Below are 24266 nucleotides of genomic sequence, written 5' to 3'. Positions count from 1 at the left end.
GGATAATAAACATTAATATGTACTCCTTTCTATTTTTGCAGATTGAGGACGATGCGCTGGAGGGTCTGGATAACCTGCAAACGCTCATCATACGCGACAATAACATTTTACTAGTACCGGGTAGCGCTTTGGGACGTCTGCCGAGCTTGACTACATTGCATTTGGACTTTAATCGCGTTGCCGCCTTGTCAAGTGAGATTTTGGGCTCCATTAATGCCGAGGATATCACCGCCTTGACACTGGCGCGCAATGTCATACGCGAACTACCGACTGGCAGTTTCCAAACCTTTGCCAATCTACGCACACTCGATCTGTCCGGTAACTCATTGGCTGTCATAAGCGCCGACATATTCTTGGGTTTGGATCAATCGCTGAATGAATTGAAGCTTTCACAGAACCGCATTACAGGCTTGGGCGCAACACCGCTCGCCTTGACCGAACTACGTAGTCTCGATTTGAGTGGCAACAACCTCGCCGATCTGCCACGCAACATCTTCCAAGGTTTGGAGAACTTGCAATCTCTAAATCTCAGTGGTAATCATCATTTAGCGCCTTTGCCGGCGGCGCTTATAAGACCACTTTCGCGTCTGCAAGTCATTGATTTGAGCAACTGTGCGCTCAAACAAATGTCCGGCGATCTGTTTGCCACACTGCAGGACCTCAAGCACATCTATATGCACAACAATAATTTACAAGAAATCAACGATGGCAGTTTTGTTGATCTCTGGAATATCACATCCATCGACTTGTCAAATAATCAGATTACTTCCATCAGACCCGGCGCTTTCGTGAATGTGATGAACCTCAAGCGGCTCAATCTGCGCGACAATCAGTTGTCGGCTTTTAAGGGTGAATTCTTCAATACCGGCACTGGTTTGGAGGAGCTCGATATTTCGAATAATCATCTCAGTTATCTTTTCCCCTCTTCATTCCGCATACATCCGCGTTTGCGTGAAATCAAAGCGTCAAACAACAAATTCAGTTTCTTCCCCGCCGAACTTATTTCGACGCTGCAATATCTGGAGCACGTCGATCTGTCACACAATCAACTCAAATCGATAGAAGAGTTGGATTTCGCGCGTCTGCCAAGACTGCGTGCGCTGCTCGTCGCTTACAATCAATTGGATATGCTCAGCGAGATGGCTTTCCACAACTCAACGCAGCTGCAAATTGTCGATTTGTCTTACAACAATTTGGATCGCATCGGTGAGCGTACATTCGAGGGTTTAGTGCGTCTGGAGATGCTCAATCTGGAGGGCAATCAACTGACTGAACTCTCCGATTTGATATTTGAACGTTCGAAATTGCAAATGCTCGAAAATATTAACTTGGCTAAGAACAAATTCGATTATGCGCCACTTAATGCGCTGCAACGACAGTACTTCTTCGTCTCATCGGTTAACTTGAGTCAGAATAAAATACGCGCCATACCTGCCGATGACACTATTATGGTAAATATCAAGGATCTGGATCTATCATACAATCCACTAAGCGAGGGTGCTGTACGCAATATACTCAACGAACCGAAAACTGTGCGCTCACTTAACTTAGCCGGTACTGGCATTGCTCATCTTGATCCACTAGAGACGCCTTTCTTGCAGTATTTGAATCTCTCGCATAATAACCTCAAAACAATCGATGCTGGCATTTTTCAACGCACAACTCTACTTGAAACGTTGGATCTGTCAGATAATCAATTGGAGAGCCTAAGTGAACTTGCAGATGCTTGGCCCAAATTACAGTCGCTAAATACTTTAGATCTTTCGAATAACAGTTTTGAGGTCATCTCACAAGATAATTTCGAAAACCTGGATATGCTACGTGTGCTGCGACTCAAAAACTTGGCGCAAGTTAATCGCATCGAGAAGAACGCTTTCAAGCACATGCCAAATTTAGAGAAACTCGCGGCATACGATCTACCTTTACTGGGCTACCTCGACGTGCAAGGTATACTCGAGCTGTTGCCTGGCCTTGAAGAGGTCGACTTGGAAGTGAAAGATTCAACTATAGGCACAGAACAGATACAACCCGCTAAGCATCCGAGACTTAAAACGATAGGCATACGTGGAGATCGTCTAAAGACTATTTCCTCCGGCACGCTAGCCGGTTTGAAGAGCAGTGATCTCACCATCAAACTACAAAACACCTCGCTCACAACGTTGCCACCGGCTTTACTCTTCCCTGTGCCACGCTCTTCACACCTAACACTCGACATTACCGGCTCCAAAGTCACCGTATTGGTGCCACAATTCCTTACCGCACTGGAGGATCGACGCTCCAGTCTGCAACTCAAGGGACTTGCCACCAACCCGATACACTGTGACTGTAACGCACGTGCTTTACGCCGCTGGTTACCCAACTCACATATGACTGATGTTGAGTGTCAATCACCCGCCTTCCTGGAGGGTAAGAAACTCATCGAAGTCGGCGATGATGAATTGACATGTGACCCACGACGCATGACCTCCACCACAGCGCGCAGCACCTCACAATATATGTTGAAATCATCGTCACGTCTCGTCACACGTCCCACCACCACCACCACCGAAGAGCCAATGATCATCTGGAGCTTGGAGCCCACACAAACGCCACCGATGAAAATCAAAACCAAAGCACCGCTCATGAAGGCGCCCATTATGAGTAACGACGACACACTTATCATCGGTATTGTTGGCGGTGTGGTGGCCTTCATAGCCATACTCATCATCATCATATGCATTGTACGTTTGCGCATGAGCAATGTGGAGTACCACAATGGACCGGCCATGATCGGTATACCGCCAATGCCAATGGGGCCGGGTAGTGTACCAATGAATTTCAAGGGTGCCCCAACGGCACTCTACGCCGTGCCACCATACGCCACGCAGAATTACGCCACGTTGCCACATAAAACACCTTCCATACACCAGTCCACACAGAATCTGACGCAACGCGCTGCCACACAAAATGGACAAAACTCATATTCCACCATGTCACGCATGTCGTACTTTGGTGGCACACAGCAACAGGCCTCACCACAGTCCAATGGCCAACAGCCGTACATTATCTATTCGGATGACAAAGTCTATAGATAAGACCGTAAGGGGTTAATGTGGCGGTGCAAGCAATTTACATTGGTGTTCAATCGCTGCTGAGTGGTGAGACTGCCGCTAGCAAGCATACATACAAACATTATACATAAATACATACAGACATACATATGTACTTTCAGTCAGTTGTGTAACATTTACGCAACGTGTTTATAGTCTTTTGTTTTATTTTTTAATTGATTTTGATTTTGTTCATTACAATTTTTATTTCTTTTTGAATTTTTTTTCTTATAAAAATAATAAAAATTTAATCAGTTAAGCGTGGACAAGTTGTAAGATTGTCTTCTAGAGTTAATTATATTATTCTTATTTTCATTATAGTATTAAGGAAGAGTATTGGATCGAGTGTACATCATGTACATATCAGTCTATCTAACGGTAATGAATGAAATTCGGTTCTTCGTCTATTATATATAGTCAATTTAAAGCACACAATTAAATGTATTATTATACAGGGTGGTACATTTACTGCTAAGTGACAGCTTGTTTAAAATACGATAGAACCTGTCAATATTTGAAACGCAAACGAGCTGTCACTGTCAAAATAACAGCTGACTGAAGTAAATATAGAGTACGAACCACCTTATACACATATAATATATACTTATTTCATTAAACCAGACTAAAGTAGTACTATATATTTGACAGTATACCGTTATAGCGAATATTATTATAGCTCTCAAAGTGAATTAAAATAAATATAGTTTTTATTATTCGTTTAATACTTTCGAATTGTAATATTTAAATGTCGCCGCGTAAAAATATAATACAACTGTAAATAGTTCAAGGCTGCTATATGGAGCAGTATAAGTAAATTTTCGAAACTTATAGTAAATGAACTTTTTAATTTACTTTTTTATTTAATTTCTGACAAGTTCGAAATTGAAACTGCAGTTTAGTGAATTGCTAATTAATGCTGAGTGAACCAATATTTTCTATAAGTAAATTAAATATGTAATATCTTAAGTTAAGTAAACATTGTATAGTAAATAACGAAAATTAAAAATAAAAAAACAATAAAAAGAAATAAAAAAAATTCAAAAACTACAATTTTATTAGTAACTAGCAGAACGCTTCATATGGGTTTAAGCAAACATTTCAAAATTTATATAAGTTATAGGTTTTGAAATTTTGTTCAGCCTCGACTTTCTACAAAGCGATTCCAATGCGAAGAGAATTACTTGCAAGATGATTTTCAGTTTTAGATTAAGATTCTCCATCCTCCATGAAATCGGCACAGTCGTTTTTGAGTTTATTCATTACAAACATACATACAAATCTTTCCTCTTTAGAATGGTAGTATGGATAATAATTATTTTTTATAATATTTAATAAACAATTGAAATATATATCGGAGTAAAAAACTTGTTTATAAGCTGTGGTTTATTAGATCGAAATTCAAAAACACAATCCATGCTGATACTAAATAGTAGTCATAGAGTCACGTTTAAAGCGTCGTAAATCCAAATTATTACCAATTGTTGTACTACAAATTGTATACTAGGAGAGAAATTGGCTTGCGACACGCGATTATTAGATTTATCATATAACAGCATACAGAAAAGGAGTCTTGACAAACATACGATAACCAGCGTTAACAATCAGACTTTCAGATTGACCCTCAAACCATAAAAAAATCTCATACGAGGTGTGTTCAAAAAATACCGGGAATTTTTCCAAAAGTCCAATTGCTATTTTTTTTTATTTTTTAATTATGTTGACGTTAGACGAGCTTTTATGAGCTTGTCAATTTTCATTTGTTAAAAGCTCACACTTGTTCTCACTGCTTGTTCATGAATTCTTGGCCAAAAACAATACTGTAACGATTCCCCAGTATCCATATTCGCCAGACTGGGCCCGTGTGACTATTTCCTATTTCGAAAAATAAAATTAAACTGTACAAACTTACGAGAAATCGATGAAAGAGTCAAAGTCTATCCCAAAAATCGAGTTTGGGAAGTATTTCAATGATCGGAAGAACCACTGGCAAGCGCATATTATCGAATGGGGACTATTTTAAAGGCGACAATATTAAAGCAGACGAATAAATAAAAATTTTCCAAAAAACGAAAACTCCCGTTATTTTTATACCCTGAACAGGGTATATTAAGTTTGTCACGAAGTTTGTAACACCCAGAAGGAAGCATCGGAGGCCATATAAAGTACATATATATAAATGATCAGTATGTTGAACTGAATCGATTTAGCCATGTCCGTTGGACTGTCCGTCCGTCTGTCTGTCAGTATATATACGAACTAGTCCTTCAGTTTTTAAGATATCGTTTTGAAATTTTGGAGATGATATTTCCTCCTCAAGAAGCTGTTCATTTGTCGGAACTGCCGATATCGGACCACTATATCATAAAACTGAACGATCGGAATCAAGGGCTTGTATGGAAAACTTTCGCATTTTACTACATATCTTCACGAAATTTTGTGTGAGTTATTGCTCATAGAAATAATTTAATCTCCGAAAAAATTGTTCAGATCGGTTCACTATAGCATATAGCTGCCATACAAACTGAACGTTGGGAATCAAGGGCTTGTATAGAAAACTTCCGCATTTTACTACATATCTTCACGGAATTTGGTGTGAGTTATTTGCTCATAGAAAAAATTTAATCTCCGAAGAAATTGTTCAGATCGGTTCACTATAGCATATAGCTGTCATACAAACTGAACGATCGGAATCAAGGGCTTGTATAGAAAACTTTCGCATATTACTACATATCTTCACGGAATTTGGTGTAAGTTATTTGCTCATAGAAATAATTTAATCTCCGATGAAATTGTTCAGATCGGTTCACTATAGCATATAGCTGTCATACAAACTGAACGATCAGAATCAAGGGCTTGTATGGAAAACTTCCGCATTTTACTACATATCTTCACGAAATTTGGTGTGAGTTATCGTTCATAGAAACAATTTAATCTCCGAAGAAATTGTTCAGATCGGTTCACTATAGCATATAGCTGCCATACAAACCGAACGATCGGAATCAAAGGCTTGTATGGAAAATTTTCGCATTTGACGTGGTATCTTCACGAAATTACTGCATTAAGGTATTACTGCTTAAGGTAATAATATAATCTCCGAAGAAATTGTACAGATCAGTTAAATATATAACATTAATGTTTCTAGCAAACAACCCGGCTAAAAAGAATTAGTAAAATGTTTTCTTTTTCTTTACTTACTTTTTCTTACGTCTTTAGATTTGCTTAAACACATAGTTACTAAAAGAAATGCACCTGTGAAGGGTATATTAGCTTCGGTACAGCCGAAGTTTACGTTTTTTCTTGTTTGATCAAACTTCGCATATATTTCCGAGGTTCATCGTTCTATGAAAACCTATTAAAACCTAGTCTAATAATCAAAAACATTGAAACATCTAAACTTGAGCTCTTTGAATTATAATTTATTTAAAGTTTTCTTACTTAGTTTGCTATTAAAATCGACATAATTTACAAAATTTCTCATATTTTATATTTATAATTTTGTTTTTTTTTTCATATTTTCTATTTTTAAATTTGTTTATGTATTTTATTATAATTATTTTTTTTTATAACAATTTTGTAAAAAAGTTTTGTTTTTTTCCAAACAACTTTTCTCTATATTGAACAACAGTCTTTTTTATTTAATGCAAATCACTTATATATTTACGTACAATGTGACTATGTGTCTAATTAGTTAAGGATTAGCACAAAAACAAATATAAAAATAAAAGTAAAAGGACAATTACAAAGGATATCGATTAAAGTAAAATAAAAACTAAAATAAAATAATTAAAAGAATATTTAAAATGTTAGAAAAAGAGTCATTTAAATGCCCGTTATTTAAACGTTTGTATTATGAAAAATATCTAAGTGATAGATGAGCACCATGCTAACTAACTAAAAAATCTTAAGAGTAAATTATGTCTATTGCATGACAGTCAGCTCGTTCCACAGATAACCAGCAAGGAATAACGGTATATATGTATGTACAGAAAATATAGGATAAACTGATATTTGGATTGTAGTTAACAATAATTTTTTGTAGTTAGCAACTTTTCTTATCAATTTCTTTTAATCCTCAATTAGTATTTATAAAAACAAAAATAGGTAGAACAGACTCATGCCTGGCACATAATCGAGTTTATATGTACATATCTATGTGTGTTTGTGTAGGTACAAGTTTTTGTTTTAACTGAAAATGTATTTATTCGATATTAGAGCAAAAACTATTAGCTAGAAATGCGAATCACAATTGCGAATAAATTTACATATACATACACATATAACATACATAACATACAATGAAAATGCAATTTAATTGCTAAATATCAAATTTGTCAAATGCTAAAATCAAATGCATATTATACTCGTACATCTACTATATTAGGGTCATTGATACATAGAGGAACATTACATTTTGTGCTCATTCACTTTGGAGCTGGTTGGCTGTTGGTTGCATGTTGTGTTGGGCAAAACTAATGTGTTACATAAATACACGTCAGCATTTAGCGACAATTAGGCCATTTGCGCATACGAATAGGCGCTATATCGGCGGCGGCGATAGTACAGCATGAATATGTAGGAGAGCAGTAGCATAAAGCAGATAACGGAACCCAGTATGGCTGTGGTTATAAAAATACCTGATATTAGAATAAAGTATGGCCTCATTGTATTTGCAATGCCCGGCTTACCCATAGCCATGCCGATATTAGCCTCATCGTAGGGCATCATCATAGTACTCAGACGGCATTCTTTCTCCCAATTAAGCGGCAAAATATCTTTGTAAACGGTGTACATTTGTTCCAACGGACAGGCAACACCACAATCGGGTATATTCAGCAGTGTGGGCTCTGCTGACGTGTTTTTATAGAATATTGACACAAAAGGTTGATTTTGCTCATCAATACGCAATTCGAATAGTAAACAAGCCGTATAGCCGGGGCTTTTCATCTGCAAGTGTGACATATTTTATATATATATATATTGAGTATAAACAAATAGCGATAAGGCATGCGTCATTAGCATGCAGCGGCGTATACTCACGTCGTATAATTTGAGTGTGTTCAACACATTCGCGACTGTTGTGTCGTGTGCGCTATAAATCCATACCGAACGATCGGGCTTGAGTGAACCGCGCGCCTTATCGTCGAAACGCTGTAGCATTTCTTTAATCAGCGGTCCGGCCTTTAAGCGTGCCATGCGACGCGTATAAGTGTTGATGGAAAAGGCGAAATCAGATATGTAGGTCATATCGGTGCTGGGGTACACCTTCTTGGTCCACTCGGGCAGCGTACGATTGTAGAGCGCCTCAATGAAGAATGTATTATTCATGCGCTGTATAGCCTCCAATGTGTCCACTTTACGACCCGCATACTGCGACAGGTAATCATATAAATATTGATAGCGTTGGTTAAGCTGTTGAAATGTTATCGAATTCAAAACTGCTGAGCGCTCATAATCGTATGCGGGGCAAGGGACTTTGCCAGCCAACTCCTGAAAGACAAAAGAAAGTACAACTTTAATAAAGAAGTTAAAATATAAATAAACAAGTGTGTGCTTACCTTATCCTCCTTTTCGAGCTTGGAGTGCACCGGTATCGGTTGCCAAGCTATTTCCTTATTCCAAACCTCATTTCCCACCGGTGGATACATGCCGGCCAAATTAGACAGCGCACTCGCCAGCGTGCGATCAACATCGGTTGAGCGTACATAAATCTCATTTTCCGAGTAAGTTTCATTCAGTATTGAATTATAGCGTTGACGTAGCCATTTACCAAGCTGATAGTGTTGGTATTTTCCTGTCTGTAAATGGAAAAGGCAAAAACTCTTTAGATTGCAATAGAATGTTGCGGTTTTAATATTAAAAAATATTTTTTTTTTAATATAATAAATTTATATTTAATATAATCCATTTCACAAGGGTTAAATATTTTTTTAAATCAAATATCAATAAAATACCAAATAATATTTAAAAAAATAATAAACAAATATTTTTAAAAAATCTTATTTCCCTAAAATGTTTCAACTATCACAACAACAGCAATAAAATCAGCTGGGAATATGTACATATGTATGTAAAGTATATCTAAATGAAATATGAAGGTACTAAAATATGGCAATAAATTCGAAAAAAATGTGAGCAAAAATTGTTAGTGCGATATAAAACGTCAGGCTAAATTAAAAAATACCAGAATATAATGTTAGTCAAATACAATACAGCTGCTAAAAGTTATTCGTAAACTCGCTCACATTCTTTTGTTTGATCAAAAAATAAGGTCTGCGACAAAATATCAAATTCTACTGAATATGAGTATATGAAAATATGGTACATAGTATATAAGTATATTAAATTTTATACAGTGGAACTTCTCTAACTCGAATCACCATAATCCACAAAAAACTTCGTTTTTTTTTTGTTCTCCTCCATACTATAGAGAGGGACTCTTTTAAAATTCTGCCTCGATAGTACAATTTTAAATTTTGTATTATGTCCTGGTCGACAAGTGCGATTTATGGAAGGAAATTTGTATGAAATTTGAATTCTATTGCCAATTCAAGAGTTCAAGTTATGGAGAACTTCGAATTATGGAAATTTGAGTTATGGAAGGGAATTTGTATGAAATTTAATTTCTAAACGCTATTGCCAATACAAAAGTTCGTGTTATAGAGATCTTCGAGTTATAGAAGTTCGAATTACGGAAGTTCCACTGTATATATGTTCAAGTACAAACTTGATACTAGCATGCATACAATATAACAGTTATCTACCTTATATTGGAAAATTTTTATCAAATTCCTTTGTTTTCATAATTAAAATATGAATATACGTATGTATGTATGTATATACCTCTGTATGTACTATAGATATGATAACGCTTCAATTGCGATTTACAAAATGAATGACTGTAAAAAAGCACATCTCGTAAGTTTTACAATGACTCACTTTGAAAAGTAATATTTCAATTGTAATGTTGGAAGGTAGACGCTTTATTGGCAAAATTTGTATAAAAACCTACATGCACGAGACCTATAATTAGCTTTATGATCAACAACAAAGTTCGTCAGTTGAATTCAATTGCACATAATGTAATATGGATATGCAGTGGAACTTCCATAACTCGAACTTTTGAATTGGCAATAGAAGTAAAATTTCATAAAAGTTTCCTTCCATAAATCGTACATTTCGACCAGAATTTTAAAAATGTCCCACAATATCGTATGGAAGTGAACAAAAAATATGATATTACACTTATGAATTGCATAAATATTGTAACAATGACTTGGGAAGCAGACGTCATGAGCCAAACAATACCAAAGTGCAACAAACCAAATTACAGAATACATGTTTTATCGTAAGTTCATAAAACTATATACATATGTACATAGTAAATATATAACACAGTATATAAATCTATATTTTAGAGCGTTTTGGAAAATTGTATGCTTTAATGATATCCTCTATAACTCGAAGTTTTTTTGTGAATTATGGTGATTCGGGTTTGGGAAGTTCCACTGTATTATATCAGTTGTTTGTTCGATTTACCATTTTCAAAATTTTTTTCAAATTTGGAAGACAACTCACCATCTTATGATATTTACATACATATATTGACAAAAACTCAAAACCTGAAAATATATATTCTAAGAACACTTTACACAAAAATTGTAATTTAGATTACAAAAAAAATATTTAAATTCATATCTTCAGAAATGCTTTAAAATTTAAATCTAATGATTTGTTTTTTTTTAACAAAATTTGATAAGTTGTTATTATTTTACATTATGACCGGATAATATTTATTATTATAATGAATGCAATAAGATAACAATTATTTTTAATACTGTTATCTGCTTTTGAACGAACAAATAGGGCTTAATCTTGAATCAATATGCGCTCAATAAATAGCAATTGAATTAGATTCATATTATTTGTGTTCGTCTGACCATTGTTTCCAGATTTCAAATGTCACGTGACTTATCAGTTTACAAGAAACGTGTCGAAAATATTTGTTTGAAAATACTATTTACTGATCTCATAGTTGCATACACAAACATTTTGTTCTTTGTATTTACCATTGATAAATGTGCATGTGTTAAGAGACCCTGTAGGAAATTATAATAAACCAAGGTATTCATAAATGAATGAACTTTTGATTGATGTGAACTATATATTATTATTTTTTTTAATTTAAAAACAATTTATTGAAAAAAAAAAATAAATTATTTACACTACAACTTAAATTTGAAATATGAAAATAAGAATAATATTAAATTAATTTAATAATTAATAATTTTTAATAATTTAATATTTTTTTTTAATAATTTAAAAACTAATTTTAAGCCAAAATTTACACTGCAACCCTCAAATTATCCCTACAGGGTTTTAACTCTTGACACTCGCACATCTGTATTTTGTGGTCATTGCAATGACATGCCGTCAGCAGTCAAACTCGTGTGCACTAAATACCTGTGCATACAAATGTCATCTCGCTTGTAAAGTAACTGTAAGCCATTCAAAGCGGCAAACATTTGTCGGACAAATATTATAATGGAAATATTAATAAGACGCTATTTATACACACATCCATACATATATGTAAATAGGTATGCAGTTGGTGTGTGCTCATTAATGTGAAATTAACGCCACTGATTGTTGACTACAAATATGTACATATGTACACACATTTGATAATAAACACAATATAAGCACGCTCTTAGCGCCTAATTCAATACTTAATGCCATTTATTGTAAACACTAATGTCGGAATATGCATTGAGGTGAACCGCCGACAATATTAGTCATTTATTAATAGAAATTATGATAAGCCAATAAGCAGTTTGGATGGCTATATACATACATACAAACGTCATACATAAGTGTGCTAGAAATACTACAACAATAGCAGCGCATTGTTTAGAACGTCGTTAACAAATGGAGGTAATTGAACTTAAGTAATTTCCAAACGTTACTCCCAGCTAATCATTCAAAAATCATTTAACAATAGAAAGTCTAAAAAACGCTGAGAATTTGTTTTTTGTTATATACTACGATTTTAATCAGCTGAAAATAGGGCAATTAGTATGCGGTTTTGTGTACAACAACATAATTAAAATAATCTAAATAAATTTATTTTTTGCTGATAATATTTTCAAAATACATACATATGTATTTTTAAGAAAGAAAAAATTGTTTATAGATTTCTTTTATGAATTCAGATGTAGAATTATGTGCATTTCAAAACATTTAAAGTGTTTACACAGAAAAACAGAAAACAAACAACAAAACTCATTTTTTGTTTCTGCTTTTAGTTTCAAAAATATCAAGAGCGACAAATTGAAATTTTCGAAACAAAATAAAGAAATATAAAATAAAACAAAAAATATAATTCTAATACTACTAACAATTAATTTATACTGAATTTATTTAAATAAGTTTAATGGAAGAAATTTTCAATGATAATAAAACAGCTGGATTTTTTTTTTTAGAAAAAATTTCGATCACCTTACTGCTAATGGAAAAACCAACTGTCACTTCTGCACAAATATCTGTTTTAATAAACTTGTAACACTTGCGAATATAATTTAAATAACGTTGACTGCATATATTATATATACAGTGGAACTTCTCTAACTCGAATCACCATAATCCATTAAAAAAACTTCGAGTTAGAGAAAACTGTAAAATATAGATTTATACCCAGTTTTATTTATTTTCTTCCCATAAAGCTTTATGTACATACGTTATACATGCTTTAATGCCTTTATAACTTGTTGTTAGGCTTAAAAACAAGCAGATTCAATAAATAAGGAAATATTGAAAAAAAAAACTTGGCTATTGTTTGGCTCTTGATGTCCATATCTCATGCCTTTGTTACATGATTTATGCTATCCATAAGTATAATATAATATTTTTGTTAGCCTCCATGCTATATAGAGAGACTCTTTTAAAATACTGCCTCGATAGTAAAATTTTAAATTTTGTATTATCCCCTGGTCGAAAAGTTCGATTTATGGAAGGAATTTTGTATGAAATTTTACTTCTATTATCAATTCAAAAGTTCGAGTTCTACCGATCTTCGACTTATAAAAGTTCGAGTTATGGAAGTTCCACTATATATACATACATACACACATATTAAAAGAAAACATATGTTATTTTTACATTCACGTGTATGTAGTACATATTTACTTTCGAAGTAATTAAATACCCTATTTATTTCCTTGTTTTTTTTTTGTTTTGTTTTTAAAGTACCTATACATTTATGGGTAACTTAACGAATTAATTTTTGTTTTGCTGAAAACTTTCTTTGCTAATTTGCCTTCCATTCCAATTCTTTTTTCCAAACTTCATTATTAATTTTATCATTTACGAATCTAAAATTGGTTAGATATTTTAACGCATTTCATTAACGTCAACGAAATTTAATAAATTATAAATGAACTTTTTTATCTTGCGACTAAATATAAATATATACTATGTATATATGCAAATATACATATGCGTTATCGCACCTGCGTTATCTCATTTAATAAGAGACACCTTTTAATACGCAGTCTGCATTGCAGTAAATAAGCGACATATGATAAAAAAAATACTACACCACCCAGCACTAATTAATGTCAGCATTTTTGAGTTTGTTTACACTTCAAAAATTATAAATAAGTAAAAGCACTTACATATATCTGTAAAAACATATGTTTTAACTCTCGTAGATACATAAGTATAAAAGTGCAACGCAAAACAAAAATCAGCTGCCATATGGTAGCTGCGCTAAATGTACAAGCACTTAGCAGGGCACTTCGCTGACCCACGCACAATGCAAATATGAGTAACTTAATTACAATACTAACAAAAAAAAATAATAAAAAATAAATCATAATTTCGCACTTACATTTGTGAGTTCGCCCCAACCGACCGGCCAGTACTCGCGATTCTTCCACGGATCCGTTGGGTATGGCTCAATTGGCGTGCGGTCGCCGTGTCGATAAAGCTGCAGCAGAGCACAAAGATAAAATAAACAAAAAATGTATTATTAACAAAACGTTAAATCACTGCACATTTGTTGGTCATTAGCCGGCGGGTAGGCTGTTGAACGATAAATGTTTAATAGACCCAAGTACCCACTTACCACATGCGAGAATATTAATTTTCCCTTCAAAGCAGCTGTCTCACCGCTTTGTTGTGTTGTTGTCGGCTGCTCCGCCAGTTCCGCCAAAGTTAGTGAAACACAGCAGAAAGTGAAGACCAACGCGTAGAATAGCTGCCGCAGCGGCTTCAAAATATTCGATAATTTTGACATGTCTTTTGCAGGTGTTTGTTGGCAGGCAATGTAGTTTTTCTTGTTTATTATTTATTTGTATTTGTATTTGTTTTGCGTGTATTTCCGCTTCTTACACAGCAACGCAACCAACTTGTTTCAGAGCAAGTTATAAAATAATCGTATATTTATTCGCACGTTTCACAAAAACTCAACGCAAAAGCAAATGTTAAAGTTGGAAAATAAATAAATGAGGAATATACGGGCGAGCAATCATATGTGTACGAGCATATATGTATGTATGTATGTAGGGCGATTCGTGGAATTTGTTTTAATCGTTTATTTTAGTATCTTGTCGCAGTGGTTTTTGTCGCAAATGCGCTGTGTTCCCGTTTCCTACTGCTCGCTTTGTCTACGGTCTGTTGGCGCTCAAGTGGCAGGGAGGTTCGCTTAGATAATAATATATTTAATATTAGACATTTGTGGGCGCCTTTTGTGTGTGACCTGCTTCTTCCACGTTGGATATCGCACAAATGGTTATTGCTATTTTATAAATTCAACTGCAATTCAATATGCTGTGCATTTGCATGCGTGTGTGTTTGCTGTTGTTATTGCCTTCGTCAACTTCTTCGACTTCTTCTTCAAGTACCCAACTGGTTGGCCTTTGTTGATTTGTTGTCGCGCTTTTATTTCTTTGTTATTTTGTGTTTAGTTCAACAAAGCACACGCACAAAGCAATTGTTTACCATCAACTCCGCTTTTATGCGCTCGAATCGTTTCCATTATTCCATTTAGAGACGCCGTGTATATGAAAATAAATTTACAAAATCACAAAATAATGAACTAATCTTCAATTCCCTGATTGTGGCACTGCGCCGAGTCGAGAGACGTTTTGTGACTTTGACACCGAACACGACGACAGCAACTGTGCGAAGATTCGCAATAATAAAATTCAATTGGCTCGCTGCTAGAGTCACAGCGAAGAGAGACGAGTGTTGACGTCGTAAGAAATCGCTCCAAAACGCTTTCGCCAGCGCTCAGTGACAACGAAACAACTGATAAAAGCCTTCAAATTATCTTTGAAAAATATGAAAATATTGTATTTTGTTGTTGTTTCCGTAAATTTGTTTGTTGCGGTCGCTCGGTGTACTGTGTTTCCAAACAAAAATACAGAGAGCAATGTGCCGTCGAGCAAATGCAGCTGTGCATTTGATAGCATGCGTACATATGTATGTTTTGAGTGCAGTGAGTGATGGAGACGTCGGAGTGATGGAGAGCCGTTTGGAAACACAGAGAGAGGGAGAGCGCGGAACTCTACAACTGACGGCTGGTACTTCAACTACAAATAAAAAAAATTATAATTTAATACAAAACAAATTGTAAAAATCGACAATTAAATAATATTGGCTTGAGTTTAAGCCGAGTTTCATATGAATGTACAGTCAGAATACAATGTATTATTTGATTATAAACATATTACTAATTGATACTCCCTAGAATTCCATATAAAATTTGAATTTGCGCCTAAAAGATGCAAGCCAAAGTTGAGATGTGTGAAATTAACTACACAAAGCTTCAAGACAGTTTATTTATAAACAATTTAGTGAGCATTTTGGAAAATTACTATTATTAAGCGTAGTATATGTTTATAAAGAATCGAAATAAATATTTTTTAATTTTGAAAAATATCCTTATGCGTTTGGTATTATATCGTACTACAGTGGAACTTCCATAACTCGAACTTATATAAATCGAAGATCTCCATAACTCGAATTTTTGAATTGGCAATAGCGTTTAGAAATCAAATTTCATAAAAATTTCCTTCCATAAATCGAACTTTTCAAACAGGACATAATACAAAAAATTAAATTTTACTATCGACGCAGAATTTTAAAGGAGACGCTATATTCGTATGGATGCAAACAAAAAATATTACATTTATGGATTTCATAAATCATGTAACATAGGCATGGTATACAGTTGATCTCCTTTTTTGCACGGTTAACTGGGACAGTAAATTACTCGTGTAAAAAAAAACCGTGCAAAAAAATCAAATTTTTATATAAAACTCACTATTGGGACCAATTTAAGAAAAAAATCGTGCAAAAAATAGAAAACGTGTAAAAAAGATCTAATTTTACATGAAAATCTATCTATTCGTACAGTGAGAATTTTCACTGTTGTTGTTGTTATAGACTTTTCTGGTATTATATGTATGTACATATTACTGTTAGAAGGAACAAACAAAAACTATTCTGGGAGTTCCGTCATTAATCGCTGTGTCTTCTTTTTTCTTACTTCTTCATACAGCTTCATTTATTTGTTTACGTATTGAAATTGTTGCAACCTTTTCACTGGCCTTCGAATCTAAGATTTGTATTTTTTAGTTTAAACCTAATTTAGAATTTATTAAATTCTATTAACATCAATGGATTTGTGACGTATTGACGTATGGAATTTTGATTTTTTTACAAAAAAGTATACAATTAAAATAAAAAATCCGTGTAAAAAAAGTAAAACCGTGTAAAAATGGTAACAGGGAAGTGTTCAAAAACACCGTTAAAAAAAAACCGTGTAAAAAGGAGACATACGTCCAGAGCCAAACAATAACAAAGTGCAACCAACAAAATTACAGAATACATATTTTAACGTATGTAGATAAAACTTTTAGCGTAATAAATAAATAAAACTGTGTATAAATCTATATTTTAAAACATAAAAAAATATTATTTAATGAAAAATTCTAACTCAACATTTTTTTTTGTGGATTATGGTGATTCGAGTTAGAGAAGTCCCACTGTAAATAGCACCAAAAACATTATTTTATGATATAAAAATCTAAGATTGCATTAAAGAGTTTAAATAAAGCAACTTCATAATTTCAGATACAAATTAAATGTCGAATAGTATCATAATTTAATATTTCACCTTCAAACAGATTTAGAATGCGTGTATTTAAAGCCTCCACTGTCCTTTTTAAGCTGTAAGCAACCATTTTCTTTAATGCAATTAAATTTACCTGTGCTATTCATGAATCTAGTTAAATACTAACCTTAAATGATCCTTCCAAGAAGCGCCCATTAACGATCTGCACAACTCTTTTAGCTTAAAAATATGCAGCATTAGCACTTAGACTTAGTTGCTTTAATCTATTATGTTTTCTCGAATTTACCTAAGGAACTTTTTATTTTTATTATTATTTAAGCATTTATAGTGAGAAAACACGTTAAATAATTTTAGAATTAACACAATACATATGTACGCGTATATACATTTTTACATATATCAGTCTCTTCTTATGTATAAAGCATGCTGCTGCAGTTGATATTGATTTGTATGCATTGTGGTAGGGTATAAACACATAAGCTGCCGGCTGTCACACACTTACTGCTAACGGTTTCTGCAAGTAAAAATAAAAAAAAATGAAAATTTAATTCAATAAAAATAAAAAAATGAAAATTTAATTCAATAAAAAAAAAAAAAAATAAAAATTTAATTCAATAAAAATAAAAATTTAATTTAATAAAAATTTAATATAATAAAAATGTACAAAAATTATTTTGGTGTAAATTTTAGGAAAAATTAATATTAATGGACGATGCGAATTTTAACATTTTTATTGGTTATGTGGAAGTTGGGTTCAAATTGTTGCATTACCAGGTTATTGAAGTAGCGTAATAACGAATTTCAATTGTTATTCTCTTTAATTATAGAGAAACAGGCGTCAAAATATACTGTGCTCTGATAGTATTTCTAACAATTATTTGATTTATTTCGAATACTTACAACCGTTTTCGAAAATTTCGAATTTCTATGTTAGTCTAATGTAATATTACTACATTTTTTCTTTTTAATACACGTTAATTTACGGTTAAATTTTTGAAACTCCATTTCCACTTTCATATTCACCAAAAAAACAACACTTAACAATTACTTTTATGTAGCTAATTTTACGTAACTCATTGTCAGTCATTAATTTTGACGTGTAGAACCATTTTTCTAAACACTAATAACGGCACTGAAAGTATGTATATTTCAATTTTAATAAAAAATTAAGTATTTCTTTATTCAATTATATTGCAAAAAAGGTGGAACTATAACTAAAGCAAGATTTTAAATAGATAAGTGCGAAAAAAAAAAATTAAAACATATTTGCTTGTGCAATAACTTGGGCATTTTCATTGTTGTTCATCTATTTACAAACTTAAGCATATTATTTTTTTATTTAAAAATATATCAATAATCGGTCAGGTAAATGTATTGTTGTCATGTACTCAATAATACATATTTTGCACACAAAAAACATTACGTTATATACGGCGTGAGTGCAAATTAATCTCTTTAAGAAAAATCTTCATTGATTTGTTATTAATTTTTATTCAGAGTTGTTGTAAAAGTGGTCTGCACGTTGTTGTTTTGTTGTTTTTAAATTTGTAATTTTCCTATTTAATTATTTTGTTCTATACTTAGAATATGCTATGTATTTTACATGTGATATTTAATATATATATATACAACATATTGACGCCCTCCTGTAGCTTATATTCTAATATTTGTTTATATTATTTTTTTTTTTTTTATATTATAAAATTGAAATAGTTTATATGACTCCGTCATATCTAATTTGTGGCGAGTCACGTATTAACTTTGTACATACAAGTTTTCGCACATGAACATGACTCGTTATGGATTGCCTATCCATAGTGTTAGTCTAACTGTAATACACGAATTCCACATTATTCTACGCAGATAAACGCATTGGTGAATTCGCTTTCTTGAGGTTATTTTCAAAAACGTTGATAGGGCATCGTGTTTTGACGTGGGCCATTGCTGTATGTAAGAGAAATCGTAAAATAGGTTTTATAAAATAAAAACGTAAAGTTATTACAAAAAAATTAAAAACTCTTTAACAATTATTTATTAAAAACAAACTAGTTTTGGCAACAATTTTTTTTTAAGATTAAGATTTGTAAATAATTTTACAAAATCCCCACTTTTTAACTGCATTTAGATCTACATATAACCGCGTAATATAAATATCTTTCGATACTCAAACTTTTTTCGCAGCTTTTAAAAACGGTTATTTTTATTCAGTTTATACTATTCGCTTCTCGCTTCTCAATAAAAAAAACTTACCGTTGATTTCCACCACCACGACCGTTACGCGCCGGCCCACCACGTCCACCGAATCCTTGCGCTCCGAGTGGAGGGAAATTACTGTTGTAATTATTCGGCGCCGAAAATCTTTCATTATTGCCTCCACCAGCATTGCCACCAACACCATCGCCACGCCTAAAGCCGCCACGACCACCACTATTTACATTGCCACCACCTTGACTATTGCCAAAGCCGCCATGGAATCCACCACGTGCAGACATATTTCCTTGACTAAAAAAAAAGAAACAGAATAAACATCAGTAAACTATAAAATTTGCACTAATATATGCATTTTGTTCAATATCAATCAACACTCACCCATTTGAACCGTTGTTATTTCTTCTACTGAACAGACCTTCAGTAGAATTGTTTGGTGGGCCGATATTACTTTGCATGCCACTTCCACCAAATGCGGCAACAGGATTTCCAGCTGCAAAAGCAGGATTTCCATTACCGAAACGCTGACCAGCACCACGTCCGCCCATAGGCAAGGCGAAGCCTCTTCTATCCTGACCGCTAATACCCTTATTACCGCCAAAACCTCCACCCAGATTACCGCCCGAATTGCCACCAAAATTATTGCCATAGCCCTCGTTGTCATTGAAATTGTTCATGCCATCAAAATGAGCATTGCCATCAAGTGTCTGTTTTTCCCAGTTATTAAAATTTTGTGGTCCACTGTCACCACCTCCACGACCACCGAAACCTCTAGATCCGCTGGCATTTCCACTATTGAATTTTCCTCTATGATTACCAAATTTTCCGCCATCGTTAGAATTACCACCAGGACCATCGTTCCTTCGTTGATAAGGCATGTTACGTTGTTGTTGTTTGAAGTGATCATTCCGTATGGGGCCGCTGCCTTGATTGAATTTATTTTTTGGTGCACCACGTCCGGAATTATTACCAAAGTTTTGTCTGTTATTGCTAGCATCAATTGTATCACTATCTCTACCGCCTGTTCCGCCACCACGACCTCCTGGCCCGGAGCTCCTACCACCTTGATGATGTAATATATAAAATACATTAACAATGGCAAAATTCAGAACACTTCATCTTCCAACTTTACCTCCGCCACGTGCTGCACCTCGTGACCTTACATGTCCCCCCCGTCCATTGTCCGCATTTGGCTTCCTATCTTTTGGCCGACCTAGTTCTACAACAATCATTTGTCCTTTGAATTCAGTTGAGTGTAGTGCTGCAATCGCCGTGTTGGCCATTTCTTTTGTTTCCATGTGCACAAATCCACAACGATTCATAACATCACATTCCACCACAACTCCGTAATCTTCAAAGAGATGTCGTAATTCCTCAGGCTTGGTGCCGGGCGGTAGGCTACCCACAAATATTTTTGTCTAAAAATCCAAAAATTTCATTAAAAATACACGAACGACACAGCATAAGCCACATAATTATTCAACGTTGCGTAAAGATATGCAAATTTATGCGTTGAATATACTTACCGCCATTTCGCTGGGTGGTTAAGGTATTTGTTTAGATTTTCAATACTTTGTTTTGGCCTTTATTATTTTTCAATAACAGCGTTTTTCACCTGTATACGCAGTCGAAACTTTTCTCAATGAACTATTAACAAAAAATGCCGCTAGAAAATTGTGAAAATGGCGAAAGAAGAAAAATAAAATAATGCCACATATTTTTATTTATAATAGCGTTGCCACCACGTTTGACATATCAAATTAAAAAAGTGAAGTCCTGTTCGCTTTTTGACATTGCAAAACGCTTTGACATTAATGGTCAATAATAGTTAGAAAAATGTTGCTGTCATTCTTGTTAATGATTATTTTTTATGAATTCTTCTCCTTCTTCTTATTTAATTAATTTAATTAATTTGACAATTGAACTTGATATACAACTATTAATTGAGGAAAACCTCGCGTAATTGATATATATACTATATACTATATATAATAATATAATATACTTCTACTAACATTTATTTTGTTATTAGTTATTAATTTGTTATTATTATTATTTTTTGTTTATTTTGTTTTTAAATCTATAATTTATGATTTATTTACGTTTTAATTTAACCATATTAAGTTTTTTAAAGAATTGTTAGAAGAACAAAAAGTAGCTGTTCTTCATATTGGCAACATTATTGTGAAGTAGAATAAGTGGAGAAAATGTAATCGGCGATAGTTAAGAATATCAATAGTAAACAAACAATTTATAAACAATCGCACAAAATGTACGCTCCTGCCGGCGAAGAATATTTTTGTAATTATAATAGTAGCAACAATACTGAAAGTATTTTACCAACAGTGGAACTGATGGTAAACTTTCGTTCTGAGGGTGAACGTATGAAGAAACCTTGCATTATGTGTGCTGAGAAAGTTGCTTTCAAGGGATTACTTGTAAGATTTCAAATATCTAAAACAATCAGTTTGTTTAACCAAAACATGTTAATTACAGCAATTGCGGTTAACGGAGAAAAGTGATCATCGTCGCATGTACATTACAACAGTGGACGGTTGCTCATTTAATGAACTGAAGCAAGATCAGTCACTGCATGTAACATTTGCCGGTTTCATAGAGAATCTGGCAAGAATGCTGCAGGATTGTCGCGCGGGAAAACTTGAATTAGCATTGGTACAAAAACAGTCAAATTCAGCAGATGATTCCATCGATTATCAGTTGCAATTTATTGAAATGCGTAGTTTTAAGAATCTCATCCATTTATGTCTACCAAGTCGCATTGCCCCATTAAATATTGTATTATTCTATATGAGCAGCAGATATGATGTTATACAGGTAATGTCAACATTTTTCTTTCATTGCTAGAGTTTGAAAATTATATTAATATATTAATATTTTTTGTAGAAACGAAATCAGTCACAAGAAAATCAAATACAGGCTCTGCAACAGGAAGTCGATATGCATTTGCGCACTATTGATCATTTAAATGCAGAAAATGGAAAACTTAGGGAGAACATGGTAGATAACTCAAGGAATTTAAATCAACGTCACTCTGAAGAGTTGAAACATTTACAAGAGAGTTTACGTAAAGCAAACGAACAAAAACATATCGAAAATGAGCGTAGCCAAAATACAATTGCGGCATTACAATTGCAAATAGATAAATTGATTGCTGACAAAAATAGTATACAAGCAGAAAAAATGTAAGTATAAATTCGAAATTTATTACAAATATCCAGTTTATAAATTTTTCTAAAGTGATCTGTCATTAAGAATACCCAAATACATTTTACAGTAAAGAGCAAAAACACATTGAGTTGCTAAAGGAGGAATTAACAAACGCTAAATCGCAGAGCTCGACGCTAAAAGAACAAATCGAGCGACTGCATGTTGAAATATCTGCCTTAAAAAATACCGAACGCAAAAACGAAATGCACTTGGTAGATGCACGCAATCATATTTCGGAACTTCAAGAAAAATTGAAAAAATATGACAAAGCCAAGGTAACAAGCGTGCATACATAGCTACATTTAATAACTACTAATATTTAGATTTTTCTTTGGTAGGCCGATGTCGTCGCTGAACTGGAGGCGGAGAAGAAAATTTCACAAACAAAACGTAAAGCACTCGAAATGGCTGCTGAAGAGATATCTAAAGCAAACGAAATAATTTTAAAACAAACGCAAGAGCTTATAAAACTTAAAAAGACCATTAGTTGGCGAACAGAGGTTGCGCTTCAACAAGAGAAAGCAATTGGAGACAAGGACAAAGTACTGCAATTGCGTGAAAAAGAACTATCGCAGGCGCGTGCAACTATCGAAACTCTGCGCGAAGAAATACCTCAGCAACTGGACTCTATGCGAAAATTTGCCAACACGCTTGAACGAAAATATAGTGAACGTAAGTTGTAATAGATTGAAGTATATTTTATATTTCTTCCTCATTAATAAGTATTTTTGTAGAAATCAATGCATTGCGCGAGAAGTTAAGTTCAACTGGAAAAGAGAACATTTCACAAAATGTATCCATCACACCACTGAGCTCAAGTCGTCGCAAATGAGCGACAGCTGTTTCAATTTTTGCAATTTAAAACCCACCGTAATTTTGTACAATTTCTGTTATTTAATGAAACTTTATATAATAAATAAAAATGATGTTTAACACTAACTAATCATCTTCACCCACTGTTGTCTCACCAGCATGCGCTGTACCAACATTAACGGCTTGAAAGAATTCTTGGTCGGTTTGATTTTTCTTTAGTCGATCCCGTATTAACTCTGCAATTGCTTTTTGTGTTCGTCGTTCTAAACGTTCTAATTTCTTTGCCACATCACGTTTTAAATCCCAGTCAGGCTTTCTAGGCGCCAAATTTGCTATGTCAATTTCGTCAATAACCATAGGTTGACGCAGAAGTTCGAGTTGGTCTTCTACAGCTTTCTCAATATCACCAGATGGCTCTTGTTCTAAAAGTTCACCTTCTGTATTTTCATTTTGGGGTTTATAACTTCGGAAAATAGGTCTGTCGAAATAAAAATGAATTAATATATGCTATTAGTTAAGATAAGTGGAAAATGGGTGCATACTTGGGGAGTTTCTCTGCTTCTTCACTGTTTGTGTCTTTATCAGATTTATTAGCTTTTTCACGCAATTGACGCAAACGTTCCTTACGTTTTAAGGATTCTTCTGATAATTTACCTAATTTATTTTCGTCGATTTCCATGTTTTGGGAATTAAAATGCGAAAACAATATAAACGTGCCAAACAAAATAATAAATTGTTTACAATCATTGAAAATTGACATTTACAGGCAGCTGATCAGTGCTGCCAAATGT

The 24266-nt window shown here is 33.7% G+C and overlaps 5 protein-coding genes across 7 annotated transcripts in view; 2 read left to right on the top strand and 3 right to left on the bottom strand.

Annotated features, from left to right (window-relative positions):
• LOC105217230 (protein artichoke) overlaps positions 1–3585 on the top strand; it is a 41923-nt gene extending 38338 nt beyond the window's left edge. Inside the window, exon 9 of the mRNA XM_011192135.3 lies at positions 42–3585. Coding sequence (XP_011190437.2) covers positions 42–3074 — 3033 coding nt within the window. The 3' untranslated portion in view covers positions 3075–3585. The remainder of the gene's footprint in view (positions 1–41) is intronic.
• Positions 3586–6484: 2899 nt separating this feature from the next.
• LOC105217231 (prostatic acid phosphatase) lies at positions 6485–15272 on the bottom strand. 2 transcript variants are annotated; one of them, XM_011192136.3, is made up of 6 exons: positions 14212–15272; positions 13975–14073; positions 8645–8884; positions 8127–8576; positions 7775–8033; positions 6485–7723 (listed from the first exon to the last, which is right to left on the bottom strand). In XM_011192136.3, the coding sequence occupies exons 1-6, from the start codon at positions 14380–14382 to the stop codon at positions 7599–7601; spliced, it is 1344 nt and encodes a 447-aa protein (XP_011190438.2). In that variant the 5' UTR covers positions 14383–15272; the 3' UTR covers positions 6485–7598. The 2 variants fall into 2 exon arrangements, with proteins under 2 accessions (XP_011190438.2, XP_011190439.2); XM_011192137.3 differs by having other exon boundaries at positions 6485–7705; positions 14212–15269.
• On the bottom strand, positions 15012–21117 carry LOC105217232 (heterogeneous nuclear ribonucleoprotein A3 homolog 2). 2 transcript variants are annotated; one of them, XR_008470069.1, is made up of 6 exons: positions 20961–21117; positions 20567–20852; positions 19816–20497; positions 19477–19728; positions 17393–17740; positions 15012–15679 (listed from the first exon to the last, which is right to left on the bottom strand). XR_008470069.1 is itself a non-coding variant. In XM_011192138.3 (5 exons), the coding sequence occupies exons 1-5, from the start codon at positions 20964–20966 to the stop codon at positions 19128–19130; spliced, it is 1269 nt and encodes a 422-aa protein (XP_011190440.2). In that variant the 5' UTR covers positions 20967–21117; the 3' UTR covers positions 17996–19127. The 2 variants fall into 2 exon arrangements, 1 of the variants encoding a protein (XP_011190440.2); XM_011192138.3 differs by lacking the exons at positions 15012–15679; positions 17393–17740 and adding an exon at positions 17996–19170.
• Positions 21118–21636: 519 nt separating this feature from the next.
• LOC105217234 (spindle assembly abnormal protein 6 homolog) lies at positions 21637–23601 on the top strand. Its single transcript, XM_011192141.3, has 6 exons — positions 21637–21872; positions 21931–22269; positions 22339–22637; positions 22730–22937; positions 23001–23334; positions 23397–23601. The coding sequence occupies exons 1-6, from the start codon at positions 21705–21707 to the stop codon at positions 23492–23494; spliced, it is 1446 nt and encodes a 481-aa protein (XP_011190443.2). The 5' UTR covers positions 21637–21704; the 3' UTR covers positions 23495–23601.
• LOC105217233 (coiled-coil domain-containing protein 12) lies at positions 23537–24258 on the bottom strand. Its single transcript, XM_011192140.3, has 2 exons — positions 24018–24258; positions 23537–23953 (listed from the first exon to the last, which is right to left on the bottom strand). Exons 1-2 carry the CDS (start codon positions 24233–24235, stop codon positions 23602–23604), a joined length of 570 nt encoding a protein of 189 aa, XP_011190442.2. The 5' UTR covers positions 24236–24258; the 3' UTR covers positions 23537–23601.
• Positions 24259–24266: the final 8 nt, after the last annotated feature.

This window comes from Zeugodacus cucurbitae, chromosome 2 (assembly GCF_028554725.1).
Source record: "Zeugodacus cucurbitae isolate PBARC_wt_2022May chromosome 2, idZeuCucr1.2, whole genome shotgun sequence".
Classification (NCBI taxonomy): Eukaryota; Metazoa; Arthropoda; class Insecta; order Diptera; family Tephritidae; genus Zeugodacus; species Zeugodacus cucurbitae.
The sequence above is the reverse complement of the archived record's forward strand: the minus strand, read 5'-3'. Positions and strand labels throughout refer to the sequence as shown.

What these genes read in the sequence shown, in the direction of transcription:
- LOC105217231 (XM_011192136.3), bottom strand. Translation starts at nt 14,382, where the DNA reads ATGTCAAAATTATCGAATATTTTGAAGCCGCTGCGGCAGCTATTCTAC. An exon ending in AGCTCGAAAAGGAGGATAAG is followed by an intron (nt 8,577 to 8,644) that starts GTAAGCACACAC and finishes TTTGTCTTTCAG; the next exon opens with GAGTTGGCTGGCAAAGTCCC. An exon ending in ACACACTCAAATTATACGAC is followed by an intron (nt 8,034 to 8,126) that starts GTGAGTATACGC and finishes TCACACTTGCAG; the next exon opens with ATGAAAAGCCCCGGCTATAC.
- LOC105217232 (XM_011192138.3), bottom strand. An exon ending in AGGTGCAGCACGTGGCGGAG is followed by an intron (nt 20,498 to 20,566) that starts GTAAAGTTGGAA and finishes TACATCATCAAG; the next exon opens with GTGGTAGGAGCTCCGGGCCA. An exon ending in AATAACAACGGTTCAAATGG is followed by an intron (nt 19,729 to 19,815) that starts GTGAGTGTTGAT and finishes CTTTTTTTTTAG; the next exon opens with TCAAGGAAATATGTCTGCAC.
- LOC105217234 (XM_011192141.3), top strand. Translation starts at nt 21,705, where the DNA reads ATGTACGCTCCTGCCGGCGAAGAATATTTTTGTAATTATAATAGTAGC. An exon ending in TTGCTTTCAAGGGATTACTT is followed by an intron (nt 21,873 to 21,930) that starts GTAAGATTTCAA and finishes TGTTAATTACAG; the next exon opens with CAATTGCGGTTAACGGAGAA. An exon ending in AGTATACAAGCAGAAAAAAT is followed by an intron (nt 22,638 to 22,729) that starts GTAAGTATAAAT and finishes TACATTTTACAG; the next exon opens with TAAAGAGCAAAAACACATTG.
- LOC105217233 (XM_011192140.3), bottom strand. Translation starts at nt 24,235, where the DNA reads ATGTCAATTTTCAATGATTGTAAACAATTTATTATTTTGTTTGGCACG. An exon ending in GAAGCAGAGAAACTCCCCAA is followed by an intron (nt 23,954 to 24,017) that starts GTATGCACCCAT and finishes TTATTTCGACAG; the next exon opens with ACCTATTTTCCGAAGTTATA.